The sequence below is a fragment of the Periplaneta americana genome, chromosome 4 (genome assembly GCF_040183065.1).
Source record: "Periplaneta americana isolate PAMFEO1 chromosome 4, P.americana_PAMFEO1_priV1, whole genome shotgun sequence".
In the NCBI taxonomy this organism is placed as follows: Eukaryota; Metazoa; Arthropoda; class Insecta; order Blattodea; family Blattidae; genus Periplaneta; species Periplaneta americana.
The window spans coordinates 16,059,118-16,085,037 of record NC_091120.1 but is presented as its reverse complement, the minus strand read 5'-3'; the positions used below and the strand labels follow the sequence as shown (position 1 = coordinate 16,085,037).

The following is a 25,920-nucleotide window of genomic DNA, read 5'->3' as shown; positions in this document are numbered from 1 at the left end:
AAATGCCAGTTATTATTCGGTTGAGAAGCTTTTGTCATCTAGTCTGCTGTCAAAAAATCTGAAAGTTAGAATTTATAAAACAGTTATATTACCGGTTGTTCTTTATGGCTGTGAAACTTGGACTCTCACTTTGAGAGAGAAAGAGAGATTGAGGGTTTTTGAGAATAAGGTTCTTACGAAAATATTTGGGTCTAAGAGGGATGAAGTTACAGGAGAATGGAGAAAGTTACACAACGCAGAGCTGCACGCATTGTATCCTTCACCTTACATAATTAGGAACATTAAATCCAGACGTTTGAGATTGGCAGGGCATGTAGTACGCATGGGCGAATCCAGAAATGCATATAGAGTGTTACTTGGGAGTCCAGAGGGGAAAAGACCTTTGGGGAGGCCGAGACGTAGATGGGAAGATAATATTAAAATGGATTTTAGGGGGGTGGGATATGATGGTAGAGACTGGATTCATCTTGCTCAGGATAGGGACCAATGGCGGGTTTATGTGAGGACGGCAATGAACCTCCGGGTTCCTTAGAAGCCAGTAAGTAAATAAGTAATGAGGGGGCACTGCCCCCAAACTTGTCTCAACTCTTTTTTTTTCTATTAAAGTTAGAAAATATTAAATTCAAAAGCTTTTTTTTTTTTTTTTTGCTTTTATTTATGAATAATTTTCTGTGCTTAAATTATTGAATTAATGTCTTCAGATCATGTGTCTGGACTATAACATTAATTTTAATATACATCTTGATTACACAACTTTTAACACTGTATCACTTCCGTAGACGACATACTAATACTATACATTCATTCATTCATTCATTCATTTATTTTATTCCATAGATCTTACATGAGCAATGAAGCTTTAAGATGTGGAACATGTCAACATTTTACAATATTACAATTACAATTACAATTACAATTACTACAATTACAATTACAAAGGAAAGAAAAGACAGATCCAAAACCTGCATCAACACATAAACAAAATACACCCAAAGCTACACTACGCATTAGAAATTGAAAACAACAAATCCATAAATTTTCTAGACATCACAATAACAAAAGTAGACAACAAACACACATTGAAAGTATAAGAAAACCAACAACAAGAACACACATACACAACACATCCAACCACCCAACACAACACAAACAACAATGGTACACAGACTACTCAACATACCAATGAACCAACAGGATTACAACGAAGAGCTAAACACAATCAAATACATAGCAGAAGAAAATGGATACAACCCTAACATAATAAGACAACATAATAGGTAAGACAAAACATAATCACAAAAAACATAAGAATACAACACAAACGCAAGAACACAAAAAATATATCACACTAACACACGAAAACAAAAACACACACAACATTGCAACCTCATTCAAGAAATTAAAGTACAACATCGCGTACAGAACAAATAACACTCTACAAAAACATCTCAACACACAAACAACACAAACAAACAAATACAACCACACAGGCGTATACAAACTCCAATGCAACAACTTCTACATAGGACAGACAGGCAGATCATTTCAAACACGTTACAAAGAACACATCACAGCCATAACAAAATTACAAAACACCTCCACATATGCAGAACACATCACAAATGCTAACCACACCCACAGAGACATCAACACAGACATGGAAATACTACACATCCAACCAAAAAGCCAGAAAATAAACACACTAGAACAATATGAAATATACAGACACACGAAAACACACCCCAACGAAATTCTCAACACACAACTCAATTTCAGAATACACACTCTTTGACTCTACATTATTCCACACGAACACACCCTCACAGGAAACAAAACAAAGGCGCCAAGACTAACAACTGCCAGTTCTGAGGATGACCCATAAATAGGTTGAAATATGTAAGCAAGGTACGTTAGAATTTAACACAAGAAAGTCTTATCATACATATTCCGAAATTTATTTTAAATTTCTGAGTGTATAAGAATTTCTATACCTCATTTGAGGAATGGAAGCGCTGTAATGTTTCTTTTGTAACAGCCTGTACTCATGTGTTAGAAGTCTGCAGGTGTTCAGGCCACCACTTAGAGAAATATGAATAACATATTGCACAACAATGCAGAAAAAAGAAAAGTGATTTTTATGTTGCTTTGGAACATTCTCAAATCAAAACCTTCAAAGCGGCTGACTACTTTTGGGTGTTATCGGCGGCATGTTTACGAATGTGCCGCTACTCCATTATTCTCAAACACAGCAATTTTCTCATTCTATGTATTTTACGTATGAATGCATAGGATTGAGTCCTAAAACTGTCACTAAGTAAATAATATTACACTTCATTACTATCTCAAGTCTGATCAGTGTACTATAACTAGTCAGCGATGTATGCAATAAAGGGCTTAGTTGCCTCACGAGTGATGTCTTATTGGTGTCACTTGTGAGTTCAGACCAGTCTACAGGTTGCTGACTTTACATACATAGTGATAATATCGACGGGTGTCAATTTGACCACTCAGTCTTTGTAGGTATTCCTTGTAATACCTCCACTTCTATAAAAATTTCAACGTCCAGATTTCAAGTAAACAATATCTTGGTAAAATTAAGAAGTATCATAGAGCCACAATTGGATATGAAATGTAACATAGGAGTAATGTGCTCATAAATGTGGAAAAGGGGTCAAAATGACTCCTCCTTCTTTCAAGTGTTAAGCTGCTAATAAATGCAAGTAGAGTGTTGTTTGGTATTTTAAATACAAGAGAAAAGTTAACATTTTTCTTACATTCATTAGTTGAAATGACAAAAAATCTTTCTTCCGCCACTGTCACTTTGAAACTCTAAATTAATTTTTAGATGTTTTCTCACTTTTGAATAACTTCATATTTCACAAGTGAATGTATTGTTAAAAATACGAATGAATAAACAAATATTTATTTCTTGTGTAAATAAATTCAGTTATAAAGAATAAGTAGACAAAAGACTGCTATAACAAGTTACAGAAAATAGAAACATTCTCATAGCGGCAGATACAGTTTTTTTTTTTCTTTCATCATATTAATAATGTGAAAACAAGTGTTTATGCAAATTTTGGCCACTCGATCGCAATTACGAGGGCCGTAAGAATTAGTTCGCCAGGGGCCGTTAACAGAAAGAAAACACAATTTAATTGGAAAAATTTATTGGAACAAACACAGCAATTGTTAATTTATTTTTCAACATATTCCCCACTGAAATTGAAACATTTGTCATATCATGGGATCGACAGAGAGGTGCAGGCGGCTGTCAAACGCTGGGCGATCCCAGGCGGCTGACTTTTACAGACACAAGCAATTATATTAGGACACAAACGGCAAACCGACGCTGTGAAGCACCTCGACATTTCCCCCGTTAAAGTAAGTACAGTGCATATCCCTTTCAGTTCTTCGGTAAAAAATCTTGGCATTCACATGGGTAATAATCTCAACTGGGACATGCAAATCACAGAAACCTGCAGAAAAGTATATTCTATTATCCATATGCTAAAAAGGATAAATGTTCATCTTCCCTCATGCTTAAAAAAGTCCCTTAAGCAGACGCTTGTATTGCCCTATTTTGACTATGCTGACATTTTACCGACTGACCTTTCCAGCGACAACAAAACGAAACTTTAACGTGCTCATAATTTGTGTGTACGTTTTGTAAGCAATGTTCGTAAATATGATCATATTACTCCATCCCTGGAAACAATAGGTTGGCTTAAACTAGATAAGAAAATAAATTTACATTCTCCTTCTCTTCGAAATCTTGAACTCTTCTATTCCTTCGTACCTGTCGTCTCGCTTCACTTACCTTTCTTCCCACCACAATCTGAGCACACGCTCTCGCCATGAAACAATACTAACAATACCATCCCATCGCACCTCCTCATACTCATCCTCTTTCACAATAGCCCTGCTAAGACTCTGGAATTCCTTACCTGCCAGCATCAGGGACTGTCGAAATAAAATTGAATTCAAACGCAAACTTACTAGGCACTTGGTCAGTAATTGAGACTCGTTCAGACATGGTTTCTTGTAAATAGTCCTCTTAATCTATCACAAAATATTTCAATATCCGGTAATTTCATCACTATAGAATTTTGTTATTCTAGGTTTAATTTGTAATTCAGTAAATACAAAAATATTCTTTGTTCTTAACTTCTATGATAAAATGTCTAGCTTTCATTAATCAGGTAATCTTGTTGTACTTTAATTTGTATTGTAATTGTAATTGTAAATTTAATATTAATTGTAATTTTATTGTTCATATTATAGTTGTAATCCCCTGGTAGAGGGGCAGAGAAGGCCTGACGGCCTTATCTCTACCAGGTTAAATAAATAAATATTAATACTAATAATACAACACAAGGATACAAAAACTGATCCCATGATATGACAAATGTCTCAATTCAGTGGGGGATATGTTGACAAATAGCGCAACAATTGCTGTATCTGTTTTAATCAATCTTTCCATGCAATTGTGCCTTTTTTCTATAAACGGCCCCAGGGAAAATGACTTTCTGGACGGCCTCGTAATTGCGGTCGAGTGGCCAAAATTTGTATAAGCACTTCTTTTGACATTATTAACATAGTGAAAGAAAAAAAATATATATTTTTATCTGTGCCCATCAGAATGTTTGTGTGTAAGATGTAATACAAACGAAACTAAGCAGGTTAGCTAGTACAAAACTGAATTCCTTCTTGCAGTATCTTCACCTCTCTTTCTCCGTAACATATTCTCACGATTTCTCACTCATTTCTATTCATGCGCTTTTTTTTCTGTCCTGCAAGATTATTTTATTTTTAACCGTTTCTTTTTGTCCTTCATTTGTTTCTCGCCATCTTCCTAACGCGTTCTTCTTTCAGTCTTTATTTCTGTCTTTAAATTGTTCTTTCCTTAATCCTTTTATTTTCTCTCATTTCACATTTTCATGTAATCTTGTTCCCGGTTCTGTTCTTCCCGTTACCCCTCTATGCATATGACCAGTGTACACAGCTGTATATCCGTGCCGTTTTAATAAATTATCGGAAGACTCTGGGTTTTTAGAACGTTACGCCGCGATATTACATTCGTGGTCTCTCATGCAGAGACCGCTACTCCCATTATGCGACACGGAGAGCTTCGGAATCATCGCGCGAGAGGTTGTGAAACCCAGGCTAATTCGTTCCTAATGCACCTTTGATTCCAGCCTGTATGAAGCTACAGTGTACACACCGCTGTGAAAGCAAGTGCAGCAATACAACTTAAAACTCGGTTGAGTCAGGAAACTCGTTGTGAAACGAGTCTAATTTCCTTTACCGTTCTAATTGGAAAATTAATAACGATGCAACACCACAAGTTTGAGCTTTATTATCAGATACTTGCCTTTATTATTCCCATAATTTATTTATACACAAACAAAACTTGTTCACTCTCATATCGCCATAATCATCGCCATATAATTAGGTAACGTAGGCTACGTTGGTTGGTTGAACAACCGATCCCACTTAGCGGAATCGAATCGAATAGAATTTCTCTGTCTCAAAATTATTTAAGATGTGCCTACTTTTCTTTCTTTCAGTCGATAATTCGATATGCCCTAATTTTCTGGGAAAATGGAACCAAAATTGGAAGCGTCTTGATTTTACGAAAGAAGGTCATTAGAATTTTATGTAAATCAAACTATCTGGAACATTGTCGGCCACCTTTCAGACAATCACGGATTTTAACAATCATAAATTTGTATATATATGATCTAGTACTTTACATTCGACAAAATATCGACAATTACTCATTAGTGGCCAATATACATGATCATGAAATTAGAAATAGTGAACAAATTAATATTCCATATTGCTTCGGGTATGATCGTATGTTTTCGTGAAGCCTTCATGAAAAAAAAAATGAGCCATATCCATTTTTTTGTACTGTAGTCTGTTTATTGACAGTTATTGCTGAAATAATACAATAGGCCTATATTCAGAAAATTACAATTCAATAATTTGAACGAAGAAGAGTTAATAAATTTTGTTCACAAATTATCCGCTATTGCATGACAAAACACAAAACTACTATCGTAATAATTATTCCCGTGATAATGCTTGGTGCGAACTAAGTAAATTAACGGAAACATCAGGTAGAAATTGAAATCCAAAAAAGCGCGATAGAACAAAATTTTTATTCTGAGAGGAAATACAAAACAGTTCTACAATACTGATAGTAGTAATACTACTCCTACTTACTAGTGCTGCTGCAGCTCCTACTACTACCGCTACAACAACAAAAACTACTACTACTGCTACCACCACTACTACAACTATTACTAAAACAACCACAACTACTACTACTAAAAACAACTACAACTATTACTACTACTAATAAAACAAAAACTACAACTACTACTACTACCAAAACAACAACAAGTACTACTACTACAACTACAACAACTACTACTACTACTAAAACAACAACTATTACTAAAATAACAACTACTACTAAAACAACAACTACTACTATTAATACTACTACTAAAACAACAACTACTACTATTAATACTACTACTAAAACAACAACTACTACTATTAATACTACTACTAAAACAACAACTACTACTAAAACAACAACAACTACTACTACTACTAAAACAACAACAACTACTACTAAAACAACAACAACTACTACTACTACTACTACTAAAACAACTACTGCTGCTACTACTACTACTAAAACAGCAACTACTACTACTACTAAAACTACTAAAACAACAACAACTACTACTAAAACAACTACTGCTGCTACTACTACTAAAACAACAGCAACTACTACTACTACTACTAAAACAACTACTACTACTACTAAAACAACTACTACTACTACTACTAAAACAACTACTACTACTACTAAAACAACTACTACTACTACTACTAAAACAACTACTACTACTACTAAAACAACAACTACTACTACTAAAACTATTGCTACTATTACTAAAAACAACAACTACTACTGCTACTTACTAGTGCTGTTGCTGCTGCTGCTCCTACTGCTACTACTACTACCGATACAACAACAAAAACTACTACTACTGCTACCACCACTACTACTACTAAAACAACAACTACTACTATACTACTACTAAAACAACTGCTACTGCTACTAAAACAACAACTACTAAAACAACAACTGCTGCTGCTACTTCTGCTACTACCTACCCTAGCACTAGTTCTACTATTGCTGCTACTTGCTACTACTACTACTACTACTACTACTACTACTACTACTACTAGTTGCTACTTCTACTACTATCTACCCTACGACTAGTGCTACTACTACAGTACTTGTGCTGCTACTACTGCTACTTGCTACTGCTGCTGCTACTTCTTGCTACTATTACCGATGTGGTTGCTCCTACTACTGCTGCTGGCACTACACTATTTTTCTTTGATTGTGATCGGTTGTGTTCATTAATCAAGTAGTCTTGTCTAGCATCTTGTTTATTTTTATACACGTTCTGTCCATTTTAATAGAATGTTTAACACAACAGTTTCGCATGAAATTGCAGCCAGGAATGTTGAACTGCTGTTAGAATGTGTCGTGTTTTGACATATTTGCATTCACTCATTATATGTTATCGGTACTTCACAGTAACGAGCAGTCAGCTGGGATTGAGATCAGTGATACGTTCCACATTGACAGACTGAGTTCTAACCCCGCAACACGAACTTGTCACTTGTTAATATCAAACGTGAAGTTAATTACATTCGAAATGCATGTGTATAATTGAGCTGCAGTCAACAAGTTACAATATGAAAATGTTGATTCCGAACATTGTAATCAAGTGGTCGGAACTGAAGTGGACTATTGCAAACAAAAATCAACACGAACAAGAAAAAAACAATACAATACCATGGCCCACAATACACAGCATATCTTGTCTTTCTAGCGTCTAAACTTTTCTCTCTTTTTCAAATGATCAGTATGTGTCTGAAATAATAATATTATTCTATGAGAACAATCAGGTAGTTTCTAGGTCCCATGACGTTTCGAAACACTCCTGGTAACCATTTCTATTGTTGGCTATAATTCCTATAATTGGTATTGATATTATTTATTAATAGTTCAAAAGTACATAAACTTAATCTTAAAACTGATACATTCACAAATAATTATAATACACAATATTTACACAATTTAATAACAAATTTTCTATCATATAATTATTCAACTTATGTTGGTTTAACTTACACTTACTTCTGGTTTTAGTGCAAGTTTTCACCCTATCGCATTTATTTTACACATTCAAAACTTGTTTACATGCTAAGATTGAAATTCTCATTTCTTTTCTTTTATTTTTAAATTCTATAATAAACAAGTGTATATAAATCGTCCCTGCTGCTATATTCATCTAATTATCTTTTACCACAGTCATATTTATATTTAAATTTCAGTTCCTCGTTTACACAATACTTAACTATTTCATGTAATAAATATCGCATAGAGGTTAGCAGATGCCGATAATATGAGACCAAACAGAATAGCTGAATCAGTTCATTCTATGTGTATATGTAGGGCAGTGTCTAACCTCGTGCTTACGCTTGTCAGCAAAATCCTCGACGTAACCTCAGTACAGCTGTCAGCTTACTTGTTTAAACACATTATTTGTCAATCTGATTACATGATAACATAAATTCCACTTTAATCAATTCAATCGCATGCACTCATTTACATTCATTGCTATATAATTCCTATAATATGTTCTTTCCCCAAAAGTGAAATCAGTGACTTTCCCATCTTCATCGCCAATAAAATTAATACATTATTAATTAGAAAAAAATAGCGGATTTATTAAATCTGAATTAAGCTATTACGATTACAAAAAAAATGCCATGGCAATCCACGCCCTTCAAAACATATCATACAGTCATACAGGTTCATTTTTTGTGAGATTCAGTCAACAATTTCCGCAGTTATTTCAGCCGTTCAGAGCAGAAGTGGTGTAAGTCAAAAATGGGTAATGAGGGTTAAAGTAAACATTCTGTAAAATACAGCGCAAAGTAGCAATTAATATTCAATTTATTTAAACTATTAGTAGCCAGTGGATAGCACGAAGGACATATTAATTGCTACTTTGCGCTATATTTTACAGAATTTTTACTTTAAACCTCATTATCCAATTTTGACTTACACCACTTGTGCTGTGAACGGCTCATTTATTAATGATGGGAGAAAAATTCGCTCCGGCGCCGGTGATCCAACCCAGGACCCCAGTTCTACGTACTGGGTGCTCTACCACTGAGCTACGTCGAGGCTCAATCCACAGCACCGGATCGAATTTTTCTCCTTTGGTCTTTTCCCTTTGTGACCTTACTCCATGTTCGATATATATATATATATATATATATATATATATATATATATATATATATTGGATTCGGTGCCGTGGATTGAGTCTCGGTGTAACTCAGTGGTAGACTCAGTGCATGGGGTCCTCGGTTCGATTTCAGGCGCCGAAGCGAATTTTTATCCGTCATCAACAAATCGATGGCCCAGAACCAGACCGTTCCAAGTCCATTTTACTCTTTTTTTTTCAGGAGAGCTATTTTAAGCTCCTGACATTCAAAGCTTCATGAAGCAATTTGGAATAACTACATAACAATCTTATGGAGAGGAATATTTACAGTTTTGTTCGATTCATATATGCAGACAACTGGAATACAATGAAACACAGATTTCCTTCTTATAAAAAGTTGGACTTAGAACAGTTTGGTTCTCAGCCATCGAAATAATAACCATAACAGAGAATTCTGTAGGACCAAAAATTAATAATCTTTACATAAGTTTCCCCAATGTTTGGCAGCTCTCGAAACTTAGTGATTTTTCTATGATACCAGACTACATATATACATACATTACATACATACATACATACATACATACATACATACATACATTACATTATATTTACATACATACATACATACATACATACGCACATACATACATACGCACATACATACATACGCACATACATACATACGCACATACATACATACATACATACATACATACATACATACATACATACATACATACATACATACATACATACATACATACAGAATAGGCTCTAAAATAGTGTTGTATAATGATTTAAAAGATCCAACAGTAGCATAGATGTTAACACGTTGTAAATAGTAAATTTAGGGAAATTAGGTTAATTTGTTAAATAGTATATTTCTAAACATAGTTTTTAAAATCATTAGCCATAGTATTGATTTTTTATCTGTAAATCGAAAAAGGGAATAGGTACTAAAATAGTGTTGTACAAAGTATTTAAAAGATTCAACAGTAGCATAGATGTTAACATGTTGTAAATAGTATATTTAGGGAAAGTAGAATAGGCTAGCAATGATGTGTATACATTGTATTCGGAAGAGTTAGCAATATTGTAATGTGTAGTCTATTAGCATGTAGTATTGCATTTTTGTAATGGAACATGCTTGTAAAGAAGGATTAAAAAATACATACATACATACATAGTCGGCCTCGGTAGTGTATTTGGTATAGCGCTGGCCTTCTATGCTCGAGGTTGCGGATTCGATCCCAGCCTAGGTCGATGGCATTTAAGCGTGTTTACATGCGACAGGCTCATGTCAGTAGATTTATTGGCATGTAAAAGAACTCCTGCGGGACAAAATTCCGACACATCGGCGACGCTGATATAACCTCTGCAGTTGCGAGCGTCGTTAAATAAACCACATTTTTACATAGACACACACACACACAGAAACACACACAGTCCAAGCCTGTGGAGTAACGGTCAGCGCGTCTGGCCGCGAAACCAGGTGACCCTGGTTCGAATCCCGGTCGGGACAATTTACCTGGTTGAGGTTTTTTCCGGGGTTTTCCCTCAACCCAATATGAGCAAATGCTGGGTAACTTTCGGTGCTGGACCCTGCACTCATTTCACCGGCATTATCACCTTCATTTCATTCAGACGCTAAATAACCTGAGAAGTTGATACAGCGTCGTAAAATAACCCAATATAATTAAATTTTAAAAATACATACATACATACATACATACATACATACATACATACATACATACATATATACATACATACATAGAGGAGAGTCGGGTAGTATCGGACATCGGGTAATATCGGACAGTGAGTCTCTTTCATCTACCACACGATGATAGTACCTGATTGACATGGTTACGTTTCTGTGATGTCGCATAGAGAAACGTAACCATGTCATTCAGGTACTACCATATGGTGGTAGATGAAAGAAACGCACTGTCCGATATTACCCGATGTCCGATACTACCCGACTCTCCCCTACATACATACATACATACATACATACATACATACATACAATTTTTCTGTTTAGGCGAGGAGTAGGTTTTTTCCTTTCTCTCCTTCCTTCCACCTGAAGACGAAGGGAGAACCACCCTTCGAAACGTTGTGTCTTAATTTTTTGATTGTGACAACCAGCAATGGAAAAAGTCCAAACCGCTCACCTAAACATTAATGATCCACCATTGCTTTCCAACCCCTCATTTAGATCATACAATTCTTCTGTCATGTGGTCGTATAAAACGAAGCTACGGTATATCCTTGAATGCAAAATCTTGCATTGAGGAAGTGCATTAAAATGGTTAATAAAGATAGTGTTTGTGTAAAGGAGTTCTTTTTTTCTTTCGAGAAGAAGACTTTGTATAGACATACTGCATGCAGTGGCAGTGACATTGAACCCAATGTGGCAATTAGTAAGAACCCAGAGAGTGCGTTCAGTACAGAGTGCCTGTGGTTTCTGTGCAGACCGAGCGGCTCACGTTCCCTCACGACGCCGTGGTGCTGGCGAGGTGTCGCGAGCTGGGGGTGTACAAGTTGTTAGGGGAGTCCTCGCTTCAGTGCCAGAACGGTGCTTGGAACCACCGCGTGCCCGCCTGCATCCCAACCACCATGCTTACCAACTTCACCGGTAAGTCTCTCAATATCCATTACGATCTGCTCTTCTGTACAACATCGGAAAATCAAAGATTTAGACTCTAAAACAAACGGAAGTAGGCTATTTTTTTGATTAAGCACCGATTTCACCAATCGTACTTAATATTTGAGTAGTCTGTCTACTACACTTATACCTGAAATTTCCAACGGTCTGAACATCTCTACTTCGAGGCAGGGCTACTTTATACGACATTTCAGAACTAAGTTTATAAAAACACATTCAACTATAGAAATATATGAACGCTATATACAGAACTACACTAAAATAATTTCATCTTAAAACATCATAGGCTTTCCTAATTCCCTTGTTTTTCTCATTGTTCTTAAAAATTCGTTGCGACGGGCGACAATGACGTCACGTCTCATTAAATATCTCTTATTGTTCTCGTTTCTGTTGTACTAGAATCGAATAGTTTTTAGTATATTTCGCAATGAGGAATGTGAAATTTTAATTTGTAATGTTTTGTATTTTGTGAGATTCAGGCAAAATATCGTCTAAACTGGTTATAAAGCCTTCTTTGTATAAAGCAACTTCTGTCCGTCTTAAAGCTTCCTGATTAAATGTGTCTAATGTGTTGTGTTGAAACGACAGATTTCTTGCAGTGCTTTCTCCGATGGCATTCTCCCCTAACACGACACAAATGTTTCGAGCCGCTTCCGCTGCCTTTTCAACTGTATTAAATTCATACAGAAAAATGTCGGAAGTTTTCAGATATTTCCGCTTGACACTCCATTTCTTCCAGCCCACGAACAGCGCTAATTTTTCTTCAAATATTTAAAATTCAAAACGTTTTTACAAACATAACACTCCAAATGACAAATGATAAACAATCTCTTAACAACGTAGTGTTGTGATGAACAAAATTTCTACAAATTTATTCATAATTTTTAGTGGGTTATTTAACGACGCTGTATCAACTACTAGGTTATTTAGCGTGGATGAGATTGGTGATAGCGAGATGATATTTTGGCGAGATGAGGCTGAGGATTCGCCATAGATTACCTTCCATTCACATTACAGTTGGGGAAAACCTCGGAAAAAACCCAACCAGATAATCAGCCCAAGCCGGGATCGAACCCGCGCCCGAATGCAACTTCAGACCGACATGCAAATGCCTTAACCGACTGAGCCACGCCGGTGGCGAGTCCTTGGTTAGACAGTATGTTAGTGGGGACATTTTTGATGGCCTTTTTCTCTTGGAAGCTAAGTAAATTAATTAGAATATCAAAGTGAAAATTTGTGCATTGCACGTCCTCATTATAAGAAATATGTGGCAAAAGTTTAAGATGAATTGGTGTAAAAATTTAGAAGTTAGAGATTTCACAGCTCCATAGCTTTAAGGCTTCTGAAGTATACAACACTTCATCTCCGTGTAATGAGAATGTAAAAATCCGTCATAACGACGAAAATGCGAACTCGGTAGGCCTGATCCACGTAATGATTTGGTTATCTCAATGCCCAAAAATTTCCTTGGTGGAAAATCAAATATTTTCTTTTTAAACTACGAGTACATTTGAAGGGCTTGAGGCAATATAGTCACAAGCCACACTCATATTTTACAGGAAAACAACTATTTTTTTACTAGATTATTTTACGACGCTAAATCAACAGCTTAGGTTATTTAGCGTCTGAATGAGATGAAGGTGATAATGCCGGTGAAATGATTCCGGGGTCCAGCATCGAATATTACCCAGCATTTGCTCATATTGGGTTGAGGGAAAACCCCGGAAAAAACCTCAACCAGGTAACTTGCCTCGACCGGGAATCGAACCCGGGCCACCTGGTTTCGCGGCCAGACGCACTAATCATTACTCCACAGGTGTGGACGAAAAACAACACTTAAACTTTTATGACTTAAGTGTTGTTTTCCTGTAAAGTTCATCTATCTATCTATCCATCCATCCACCCACCCATCCATCCATCCACCCACCTAGTCTAGTCTAGTCTAGTCTATCTGATTACTTATTTATTTATTCATTCATGCATTTATTTATTTATTTATTTATTTATTTATTTATTTATTTATTTATTTATTTATTTATTTATTTATTTATTTATTTATTTATGTATTTCTTTATTTATGTAGCCTGGTAGAGATAAGACCATCAGACCTTATCTTCCCCTCTGCCAGGAGATTACAACTACAATATTAAGAATACAATACAATTATAATTACAATTAATATTAAATTTACAAATACAATAAAAATCAAAATACTAAAAGATTAACTGACTAATCAAAGCTAGACCTTGTTACGTATCCCTATAATAAGCCTCGGAATACGACTGATTCTCTGGCACGACCACAGCAAAGGAATAAGGTTTTGAGATTTGGCACTTGGAACGTAACTAGTCTTTATAGAACAGGAGGGGTAACATTAGTAGCAAAAGAACTAGCTAGATATAGAATAGACTTCGTGGGAGTACAAGAGGTTAGGTTAGATGGGAATGGCATATCACAAATAGGAGATTACTTGTTGTATTATGGGGAAGGAAACAATAATCACCAATTAGGAACAGGATTCTTTGTTCATAAAAGAATAAAATCAGCAGTAAAAAAGGTCGAATTTATCAGTGACAGGTTATCATATTTAGTACTTAAGGGTAGATGGTGCGACATCATAGTTATAAATGCTCACGCCCCTACAGAAGAGAAAGACGACCATATAAAGAATAGCTTCTATGAGGAATTGGAACATACTTTTGATCAGTTCCCTAGATATCATATGAAAATTTTATTGGGGGATTTCAATGCTAAAGTAGGACGAGAGGATATTTTTAGACCAACTATTGGAAAAGAGAGCCTACACGCAATTAGTAGTGACAATGGAGTTAGATTAGTCAACTTTGCCACATCGAAAAATTTAATTGTCAAAAGTACAACATTCCCCCATAAAGATATACATAAATATACTTGGACTTCTCCAGATGGATTGACACACAACCAAATAGATCACATCTTGATAGATAAACGGAGACATACTAGTATAGTAGATATTCGAACTTTCAGGGGTGCAGACTGTAATTCTGACCATTATTTGGTGATTGGAGAATTAAGAGAAAGATTATCAGTAGCCAAGCGAGTAGAGCAACAAGTTAATATTACTAAATTCAATATTTTGAAATTAAAGGACGAGGAAGCTAAGCAAAATTATCAGGTCGAAATTTCGAATAGGTTTGCCACTTTAGAAAGTTCCGACGAAGTTGAGAAAGAATTAGATGTTAATAGCGTGTGGGAAAATATCAGAGATAGTATCAAAATTGCAGCTGAGCAGAGCATAGGTTATTATGAAACTAAGAAAAAGAAACCGTGGTTTGATGAAGATTGTTGCATGATAGTAGAAAGAAGGAAACAGGCAAAATTGAAATTCTTACAGGATCCAGTTGAGGAGAAGAGAGATAATTATTTCAATGAAAGACGGGAAGCAAGTCGTACACTTAGGAATAAAAAGAGAGGTTACTTGAAGGAAAAACTGAATGAGGTAGAAACAAATAGTAAGAATAAAAACATTCGAGATTTATATAAGGGTATAAAGGAATTTAAGAACGGATATCAACCAAGGGTAAACGTGATCAAGGATGAGAATGGTGACTTGCTTGCAGACTCTCCATCAATCCTAAACAGATGGAAAAACTATTTTGCGCAACTACTAAATGTACATAGGCCAAATAGAAATGATCGGGACGAAATTGAAATACAAACTGCTGAGCCATTTATACCCGAACCCACGCTTTCAGAAGTCGAAATTGCGATAGAAAATCTGAAAAAGTACAAGTCTCCAGGTATCGATCAAATTCCAGCAGAATTAATACAAGAGGGCGGAAGCGCATTATATAGCGAAATTTATAAACTTGTACTTGCTATTTGGGAAAAGGAAATTGTACCAGAACAATGGAAGGAGTCCCTAATTGTACCTATTTTTAAAAAGGGGGACAAAACCAACTGTGGTAACTTTCGAGGAATATCACTTTTGTTGACGTCGTACAAAATTTTGTCCAATATTCTTTTGAGAAGATTAACTCCGTACGTAGATGAAATTATTGGGGATCATCAGTGCGGTTTTCGGCGTAATAGATCGACTATTGATCAGATTTTTTGTATTCGACAGATAATGGAGAAAAAATGGGAGTATAAGGGTACAGTACATCAGTTATTCATAGATTTCAAAAAGGCATATGACTCGGTTAAGAGGGAAGTATTATATGATATTCTTATTGAATTTGGTATTCCCAAGAAACTAGTTCGATTAATTAAAATGTGTCTCAGTGAAACATACAGCAGAGTCCGTATAGGTCAGTTTCTATCTGATGCTTTTCCAATTCACTGCGGGCTAAAGCAGGGAGATGCACTATCACCTTTACTTTTTAACTTCGCGCTAGAATATGCCATTAGGAAAGTTCAGGATAACAGGCAGGGTTTGGAATTGAACGGGTTACATCAGCTTCTTGTCTATGCGGATGACGTGAATATATTAGGAGAAAATACACAAACGATTAGGGAAAACACAGAAATTTTATTTGAAGCAAGTAGAGCGATCGGTTTGGAAGTAAATCCCGAAAAGACAAAGTATATGATTATGTCTCGTGACCAGAATATTGTACGAAATGGAAATATAAAAATTGGAGATTTATCCTTCGAAGAGGTGGAAAAATTCAAATATCTTGGAGCAACAGTAACAAATATAAATGACACTCGGGAGGAAATTAAACGCAGAATAAATATGGGAAATGCCTGTTATTATTCGGTTGAGAAGCTCTTATCATCCAGTCTGCTGTCCAAAAATCTGAAAGTTAGAATTTATAAAACAGTTATATTACCAGTTCTTCTGTATGGTTGTGAAACTTGGACTCTCACTTTGAGAGAGGAACATAGGTTCAGGGTGTTTGAGAATAAGGTGCTTAGGAAAATATTTGGGGCTAAGCGGGATGAAGTTACAGGAGAATGGAGAAAGTTACACAACACAGAATTGCACGCATTGCATTCTTCACCTGACATAATTAGGAATATTAAATCCAGACGTTTGAGATGGGCAGGGCATGTAGCACGTATGGGCGAATCCAGAAATGCATATAGAGTGTTAGTTGGGAGACCGGAGGGAAAAAGACCTTTAGGGAGGCCGAGACGTAGATGGAAGGATAATATTAAAATGGATTTGAGGGAGGTGGGGTATGATGATAGAGACTGGATTAATCTTGCACAGGATAGGGACCGCTGGCGGGCTTATGTGAGGGCGGCAATGAACCTTCGGGTTCCTTAAAAGCCATTTGTAAGTAAGTAAGTAAGTAAATAAAAGCTAGACAGTTTTTTGTAAAACTTAAGAAGAAAGAAAAATTTTTTTTATTAACTAAGTAAAAATTAAATCTACTCTACGCAGTAAGAAAATGCTTAATAAGTTTGCTTTTGAACGCTACTAAATTCCGACAGTCTCTGATGTCACTGGGTAGGGTATTCCACAAGCGCGAGAGCGAGATTGTGTATGATGATGAATACGATGATGTCTTATGTGTTGGTATGGCTAGTATGTGGCTATTTTGCGTGCGTGTGAAGAGATTATGATATGATGACAGGTAACTGAAACGGGAGGCAAGGTAGGTAGGTGTAGAAGTGTGAAGGACTTGGAAAAGGAGAACAAGAGAATGAAAATTTCTACGTTCGTTAAGCCGTAGCCAGTTTAGAGTTTGGAAGGATGGGGTAATGTGGTCAGCGCGACGGACATCGCAGACGAAGCGAATACAAGAAGTGGCTTGTCACTGTATTGCCCCAAGCCTTTCATTTATAAAGAAAACGTTTTGAATTTTAATCCTTCGTAGTAGGTTAAACGTCACCGTTAGTTTGTTAAGAAGCAAACAAGCGATGTGTGAAATTACAAGCTTGAAAATATCTTTACATATCGCCGTAAATCCGCGGCAACTTCTCTGCCTCGTCAGTGAGGCGGTTGGTATTATACAGGCGTTCCGGAGGAGGTCATATTGTGCACATGATGTCATCCGACAGTTACATCGCCCATTTGCCAAGTAATATGTTCAGTGAGACACGAGACGAAACCGGATTGCGAGATTAAGAGCTCCGTCCGTCGCACTGAATGGTTCTTCAGCCTCAATCAATGCAAATGCAGCGAGCCTAATTGCGTATTTAGATGCTTGCGTGCAGATCAATATCCTGCTTCCAAACTTGAGGTGTGTGAATGCAGCGCAATGACTGTCCTTCACGAGATAAGCGGATTATTGTCATTTACGCCATGCTGGACTAATCACTGAGCTGCTATGCAAATTCAAGCTGCGACACACGAAAGGTTGTACAAGTCGCGATATGTATATCAGAGAATACAGTAATTCGTTCCCATGGAGAAGGGCATAAATCCCACCGGGAAAAACAAACTTAGGCTCAGATAACATAGTTCTTCTTTTTTCAATAGGTCAGAAAGCATGGGCAGACATAACGGCTCGGTTAGAAAAGCCAACGTACTATGGTAGGAACGATCATGATTTTAAAATCAAATGTAGGAAACAGAAAACGAATGTAGGTAAATTCTCATTTTTAAATAGAACTATAAATGATTGGAATGACCTACCTACTGCGGTCTTTGAGGGCTGTCCTTCCTTAAGGAGATTCAAGAATAACTTAAAAAGTTTTGTATAAAGTGCAAATTAAAATTAAGGTGACATTCAACATTTAATTTTTTAAGGTGACATGTATTTATCTAGGCTGACGAGTTTACTTCCTTGGTTTGAATTGTAAATTATTTAAAAATAGCGTGTTAGAGGGCCTTAGACTAGAAATGTTTAGTTTAAATGTAATTCTGTTTATAAGTATGCATAAGCATGTAATTATTTGACTTACTTGAACTGTTGTATTAGTGAAGCGAGGTGAGTCAGTGAAGTTATGGTTTTACAATGCAGTGAACAGTTCCGATCAGTGATAATTTATAGTGTCAATGAAATGTGTTCTATAGTGTCAGTGAAATGTGTTACAGAGTGTCAGTGAAATGTGTGCTAAAGTGTCAGTGAAATGCGTCATAGTGCCACTACAGGGAATGAGATGAGAGTAAAATGAAAGACTATTGAAACTTATGTAGGACCTATACATAATTATGTAGGTTGTATTGTAAAATTAGGTATTTTATTTATGTTTTATTATTATTGTGTTAAATTGTATTGTGTATTCTTATTGTATTGTGTATTGTATAATTGTATTGTATATTGTAATTTTATTGTGTATTGTTTATATTGTATATACCACTGCCACCGGGTGCTTGCCCACTTGCAGTGTAAATAAATACATACAATATACAGAATGAAACGTAAGTAATATTATTAATTTTAAGGATTATTCTTTGAGATATTTCAAACAAAAAACTGCAATATAATTTTGCTCGCTTTTGTTCCTTTTCGAGATAAACACTTTTTTATATATATGAAACAATTATATAAGGGTATAGTACATCAGTTATTCATAGATTTCAAAAAGGTATATGACTCGGTTAAGAGAGAAGTTGTATATAATATTCTTATTGAATTTGGTATTCCCAATAACTAGTTCAATCAATTAAAATGTGTCTTAGTGAAACTTACAGCAGAGTCCGAATAGGCCAGTTTCTATCTGATGCGTTTCCAATTCACTGCGGGCTAAAGCAGGGAGATGCACTATCACCCTTACTTTTTAACTTCGCTCTAGAATATGCCATTAGGAAAGTTCAGGATAACAGAGAGGGTTTGGAATTGAACGGGATACATCAGAGTCTTGTCTATGCGGATGACGTGAATATGTTAGGAGAAAATCCACAAGCGATTAGCGAAAACGCGGAAATTCTACTTGAAGTAAGTAAAGCGATAGGGTTGGAAGTAAATCCCGAAAAGACTAAGTAGCTATATGATTATGTCTCGTGACCAGAATATTGTACGAAATGGAACTATAAAAATTGGAGTTGTATCCTTCTAAGAGGTGGAAAAATTCAAATATCTTGGAGCAACAGTAACAAATATAAATGACACTCGGGAGGAAATTAAACGCAGAATAAATATGACAAATGCCTGTTATTATTCGGTTGAGAAGCTTTTATCATCCAGTCTGCTGTCAAAAAATCTGAAAGTTAGAATTTATAAAACAGTTCTATTACCGGTTGTTCTTTATGGTTGGGAAACTTGGACTCTCACGTTGAGAGAGGAACATAGGTTAAGGGTGTTTGAGAACAAGGTTCTTAGGAAAATATTTGGGGCTAAGAGGGATGAAGTTACAGGAGAATGGAGAAAGTTACACAACACAGAACTGCACGCATTGTATTCTTCACCTGACATAATTAGGAACATTAAATCCAGACGTTTGAGATGGGCAAGGCATATAGCACATATGGGCGAATCCAAAAATGCATATAGAGTGTTAGTTGCGAGGCCGGAGGGAAAAAGACCTTTGGGAGGCCGAGAAGTAGATGGGAAGTTGATATAAAAATGGATTTAAGGGAGGTGGGATATGATGATAGAGAATGGATTAATCTTGCTCAGGATAGGGACCGATAGCGAGCTTATGTGAGGGCGGCAATGAACCTCCGGGTTCCCTAAAAGCCAATAAGTAAGTAAGTAAAGAATGATAACATAAATTATAGTTCTGTTAAAGTAAGACATATGTGTTGGTAACTGTTCGGTAGCGATGCTCTCCGTACCTCCGTCGAACCCTGAGGTTATGAGGCTCATATTTCAGAGCAGCTTCTCCGGCTTCTGGTACTGGCCATCTGTGTTTGTGCGATGATGCGTGAGTGTTGGCTCCTATAAAATTTATCATGTTATAATGGCGTTGAATGAGGTTATCTTTTGCACTCTCCTGTATTTTCCGAAATATGGCTCCCTTTTTTCACTCTGGTTGTAATATACTCTATTTCGGATTTTAGTGTGTTGTCTTTCATCGCTGATCTCTTTACCACACACCACAATAGAATTCACTGCTCTATTTTGAATTTTTTATGCAATTGTTTGATTTATAAACGCCATAGCTTTACATTAAATTTGTTTCTCACTGATATTCGGTAACTTTTCCGTTATTTTTGTACTTCTTTCTTTTATCAGGCTTTTGCCTAAAACAATATCTAAACTTTGACACCAAGGTCTAGCTAAGGCGAATACTTAATATTACTAGTTTAACTTATTGACAAATCAAAGAGTCTTAATCATTTTAATCTCGTCTGAATATTACTTACATACTTACTTATGGCTTTTAAGGAACCCGAGATTCATTGCCGCCCTCACATAAGCCCGCCATCGGTCCCTATCCTGAGCAAGATTAATCCAGTCCTTATCATCATATCCCACCTCCCTCAAATCCATTTTTATATCATCCTCCCATCTATACCTCACCCTCCCCAAGGTTTTTTTTTCCTCCGGGCTCCCAACTAATACTCTATATACATTTCTGGATTAGCCCATACGTGCTACATGCCCTGCCCAACTCAAACGTCAGGATTTAATGTTCCTAATTATGTCAGGTGAAGGATACATTGCGTGCAGTTCTGTGTTGTGTAACTTCTTCTCTCTTAGCCCCAAACATTTTCCTAAGCACCTTATTCTCAAACACCCTTAACCTATGTTCCTCTCTCAAAGTGAGAGTCCAAGTTTCACAACCATACAGAACAACCGGTTATATAACTGCTTTATAAATTCTAACATTCAGCTTTGTGAGAACAGACTGGATGATAAAAGCTTTTCAACCGAATAATAACAGGCATTTATCACATTTATTCTGTGTTTAATTTCCTCTCGAGTGTCATTTATATTTGTTACTGTTGCTCCAAGATACTAGAGTTTTTCCACCACTTCAAAGAATAAATTTCCAATTTTTATATTTCCATTTCGTACGATATTCTGGTCACGAGGCATAATCATATAGCTACTTTGTCTTTCCGGGATTTACTTCCAAACCTATCTCTTCACTTGCTTCAAGTAAAATTCCCGTGTTTTCCCTAATATTTTGTGGATTTTCTCCTAACATATTCAAGTCATCCGCATAGACAAGAAGTATATGTAACCCGTTCAATTCCAAACCTTTTCTGTTATCCTGGACTTTCCTAATGGCATATACTCTAGAGCGAAGTTAAAAAGTAAAGATGATAGTGCATCTCCTTGTTTTAGACAGCAGTGAATAGGAAAACCACTGACAGAAACTGGCTTATATGGACTCTGCTCTGCGTTTCACCGAGACACATTTTAATTAATCGAACTAGTTTCTTGGGAATACCAAATTCAATAAGAATATCATATAAAACTTCTCTCTTAACCGAGTCATATGCCTTTTTGAAATCTATGAATGACTGATGTACTATACCCTTATACTCCTGTTTTTTCTTCAATATCTGTCGAATACAAAAAAATCTTTTGAATAGTCGATCTATTACATCTAAAACCACATTGATGATGTGTCTGAATACTTAATGACGAAAACAACGCTTAGCATTGACGATAACGTGGATATCAGTGAAATCAGTAAGCTAAGGGCGTTTTCACGAAAATAGTGTGTTGGAGTCTCTTCAAAAAAATTAAATTTACTACTTCTTACAAAATTCGCAGAAATAAAAAAAGTATATATGATTTTATGTCAGAAATGAATTAACAAATGATAAAAAAAAATAAAACTTCAGTTTTGTTAATGATGTCGGGTATATGTCACTTTTAAAAAACTCAGTATCGAAAGTGAATATATAAAATAGTAGGCCTAGTAATTGGTTCATTACAATAGAGCAGGTTTAATATATACATTTCAATTAACATTGCAAAGGGTTTGATATGACATCATTATAACATGTTACTGTGTAAGAATAATAGCAAAGAGTACTTTATTTACGTGCTATAAAGTGACACTTTCGAAATTGAAGTGTGTTAATTGATGATTTGTTTTACACACGGAAGCACATAAAAAAACGTACTTTACTTCATCTGCAACTGCACTGTTTTATTAGATGGCCAGAAATGCTGGCATGCTGAAGTCCTGTGGCGAGACTCAGTAGCATACGTGGGATGGTTATGGGTTCAGTTCTAGGCCTTCTAGTTGTTGAGAACAGCTGGTATTCTCACAGATTATATACAATATCTGCTGTCGATTAGGAATCTATCTGGGTTATCTATGATGTGTCTGAAGTGCAGAAAATCCATTTATAGGAATGTCATGCCAGTCATTTCATTTATGCATACTGGACGAAGGTATTTTGTTCCTCCCCTTTGTACACAATGCAGAGTCCAGATCCTAAGTAAGCAAAATAAATTTTGAAATATGCATTATAGGTGTTCTAAAATATTCACGTATACTTAGTTGTTTATCCCTTATAAAACTATTCAAAAGAATATTATAATACAAAGAAAAGTTGTCTAGGTATATGCTTTAACTGTAACTAATATTACATAATAAAACTCTTTTCGCGTTATGCTTTTAGGTGATATTGGTGCGAAACTTTCTGTTATCAGAATATTAAATTATCTCGAAATCTGCTGAAGCTATAGAGCTGACGTTTTACCAACACATAGGCACATATCTTTTGTTTGTAATGTAACAGTATTTTCTTTGTTAATTCCTTTCCTTACAACAATTTCCATGCGAATATTTTCAAACATTTTAATACACTATCTTCAGTAATACATATTTACGATATATTAGATTTGCGAAAACATTGTTTTAGTACCTGTAAGGCTATTAAACAAACATATCCGAAAATTTCACTTTTCTTTTAAAAAAAGTTGAGAAAATATTCCTTTTAATAAAATAATCAAACTTGTGAAAAATGAGCATTAAAATTAAAACTTACATTCTTATAATGCACTTATACTTCTCAGGCAAATCTAAAAATTAACATGGATACAGTTTTAATAAGTTCTCTTCCCTTTATCTATTGAATCAGTGCTGGCCATCACTGAATATAGGTCGACCAAGCGGCATATACTACCTCTTTCGTCTGTCTCTTTCCTTTCCGCTGTAAAGCGCTCAGGCTCTCCTGGGCTCTAAAGCGCGCGCTTGCTCCTATGGGCATCAGTTGACATCACTAGCCTATATGTTACATATGGATTTGAGGCCGAAGTTTTCGAGTAATTCCTTTTGAAAAATTTACACACGATATACTGTATACATCACAATTTTTCCTTTGTTACGCATAATTATCTTTATCTTTACTAACGCCGTTCGATTCAATAGGGACAATAATCTACCCCTGAAACTTTTCCAGACGTTAAAAGTAGTGACGTCAAGCAATGTAAAAATAATGACTCTGCTATACCGGCAATATCAGTAATTCATCAATTCTTGGTGTTTCAGAGGACTCCCCACCGACTGTGTTGATAAAAATCCCATCAGGCTCTGCCTCCGTAGAGCCCTCAGGGGACCTGGCAGTGTTTCCAGGCTCCATCCTGCATTTAGAATGTCTTTTCTCCCGCAAATTGGGGAACCCAGAGTGGACATGGACTTCAACGTTTAGACAGTTTCTCACAGGTAAGAACACACATTTCTTGTTTTATTCTTAGTCCTTACTTACTTACTTGCTGGCTTTTAAGGAACCCGGAGGTTCATTGCCGCCCTCACATAAGCCCGCCATTGGTCAATATCCTGAGCAAGATTAATCCATTCTTTATCATCATATCCCACCTCCCTCAAATCCATTTTAATATTATCTTCCCATCTACGTCTCGGCCTCCCTAAAGGTATTTTTCCCTCCGGCCTCCCAACTAACATTCTAAATGCATTTCTGGATTCGCCCATACGTGCTACATGTCCTGTCCATCTCAAACGTCTGGATTTAATGTTCCTAATTATGTAAGGTGAAGAATACAATGCGTGCAGTTCTGTGTTGTGTAACTTTCTCCATTCTCCTGTAACTTCATCCCTCTTAGCCCCAAATATTTTCCTAAGCACTTTATTCTCAAACACCCTTAACCTATGTTCCTCTCTCAAAGTGAGAGTCCAAATTTCTCAACCATAAAGAACAACCGGTAATATAACTGTTTTATAAATTCTAACTTTCAGATTTTTGGACAGCAAACTGGTTGATAAAAGCTTCCCAACCGAATAATAACACGCATTTCCCATATTTATTCTGTGTTTAACTTCCTTCCGAGCATCATTTATATTTGTTACTGTTGCTCCAAGATATTTTAACTTCTCCACCTCTTCTAAAGATAAATTTCCAATTTTTATATTTCCATTTCGTACAATATTCTTGTCACGAGACATAATCATATACTTTGTCTTTTCGGGATTTAATTCCGCATATAAAATTAATGTCCACAATCACCGAGTGAATTCTTTCAATATCATGTGAAAAGTACAGTGTTTGGTCACATTTCACACAAGCTAGGTAATCAGTGACTATATACTCAAGACTGTGGACAGGAGAGCCTACGTACTTCCGTGTTGCTTGTACAAGGTGGGCACAAAGTCCCGTTACGCCCTGTGAATACCTCAAACATACACACTATTTATGTAATTCCGGTCATAATGCAGACATACATGCACTTTACACTAACTGTGTGTCGTAAGTGACCAAAGGGTCAGTATGTCCCCATCATTCTTATTTATAGCGGGTAACGGGACTTTGTGCCCATTCTATATATCGGATATATGAGTGTACAGTCGTTTGACATAAGAAACTGTATTCAATTACAATCAATGCTTTCATTCTTTATATCTGTACGTACTACTTCTATAAAATGGATTATTAGAACGAATAATAAGCTCAAAGAAAATTATATAACAAATCCACAACATAAAATGAATTATGAAAAAAGTCAGGAAACCATATTGAAATGTAAATTACATGAAACTCAAATTAGCCTACACATTATTATTTATATTACTCAGTTATTCACTTACCAAATTTGTGTTCATTATTTATTTATTTATTTATTTATTTATCTATCTATTTATTCACTCATTTATACACTCAGTTATTTT

General features: G+C 35.9%; 1 protein-coding gene across 1 annotated transcript in view; it reads left to right on the top strand.

The window, feature by feature from the left end:
• Positions 1 to 25,920, top strand: part of hig (hikaru genki) — a 617,858-nt gene that overhangs the window by 270,733 nt on the left and 321,205 nt on the right. The window contains exons 4-5 of the mRNA XM_069822891.1: positions 11,817 to 11,979; positions 24,289 to 24,462. Coding sequence (XP_069678992.1) covers positions 11,817 to 11,979; positions 24,289 to 24,462 — 337 coding nt within the window. The remainder of the gene's footprint in view (positions 1 to 11,816; positions 11,980 to 24,288; positions 24,463 to 25,920) is intronic.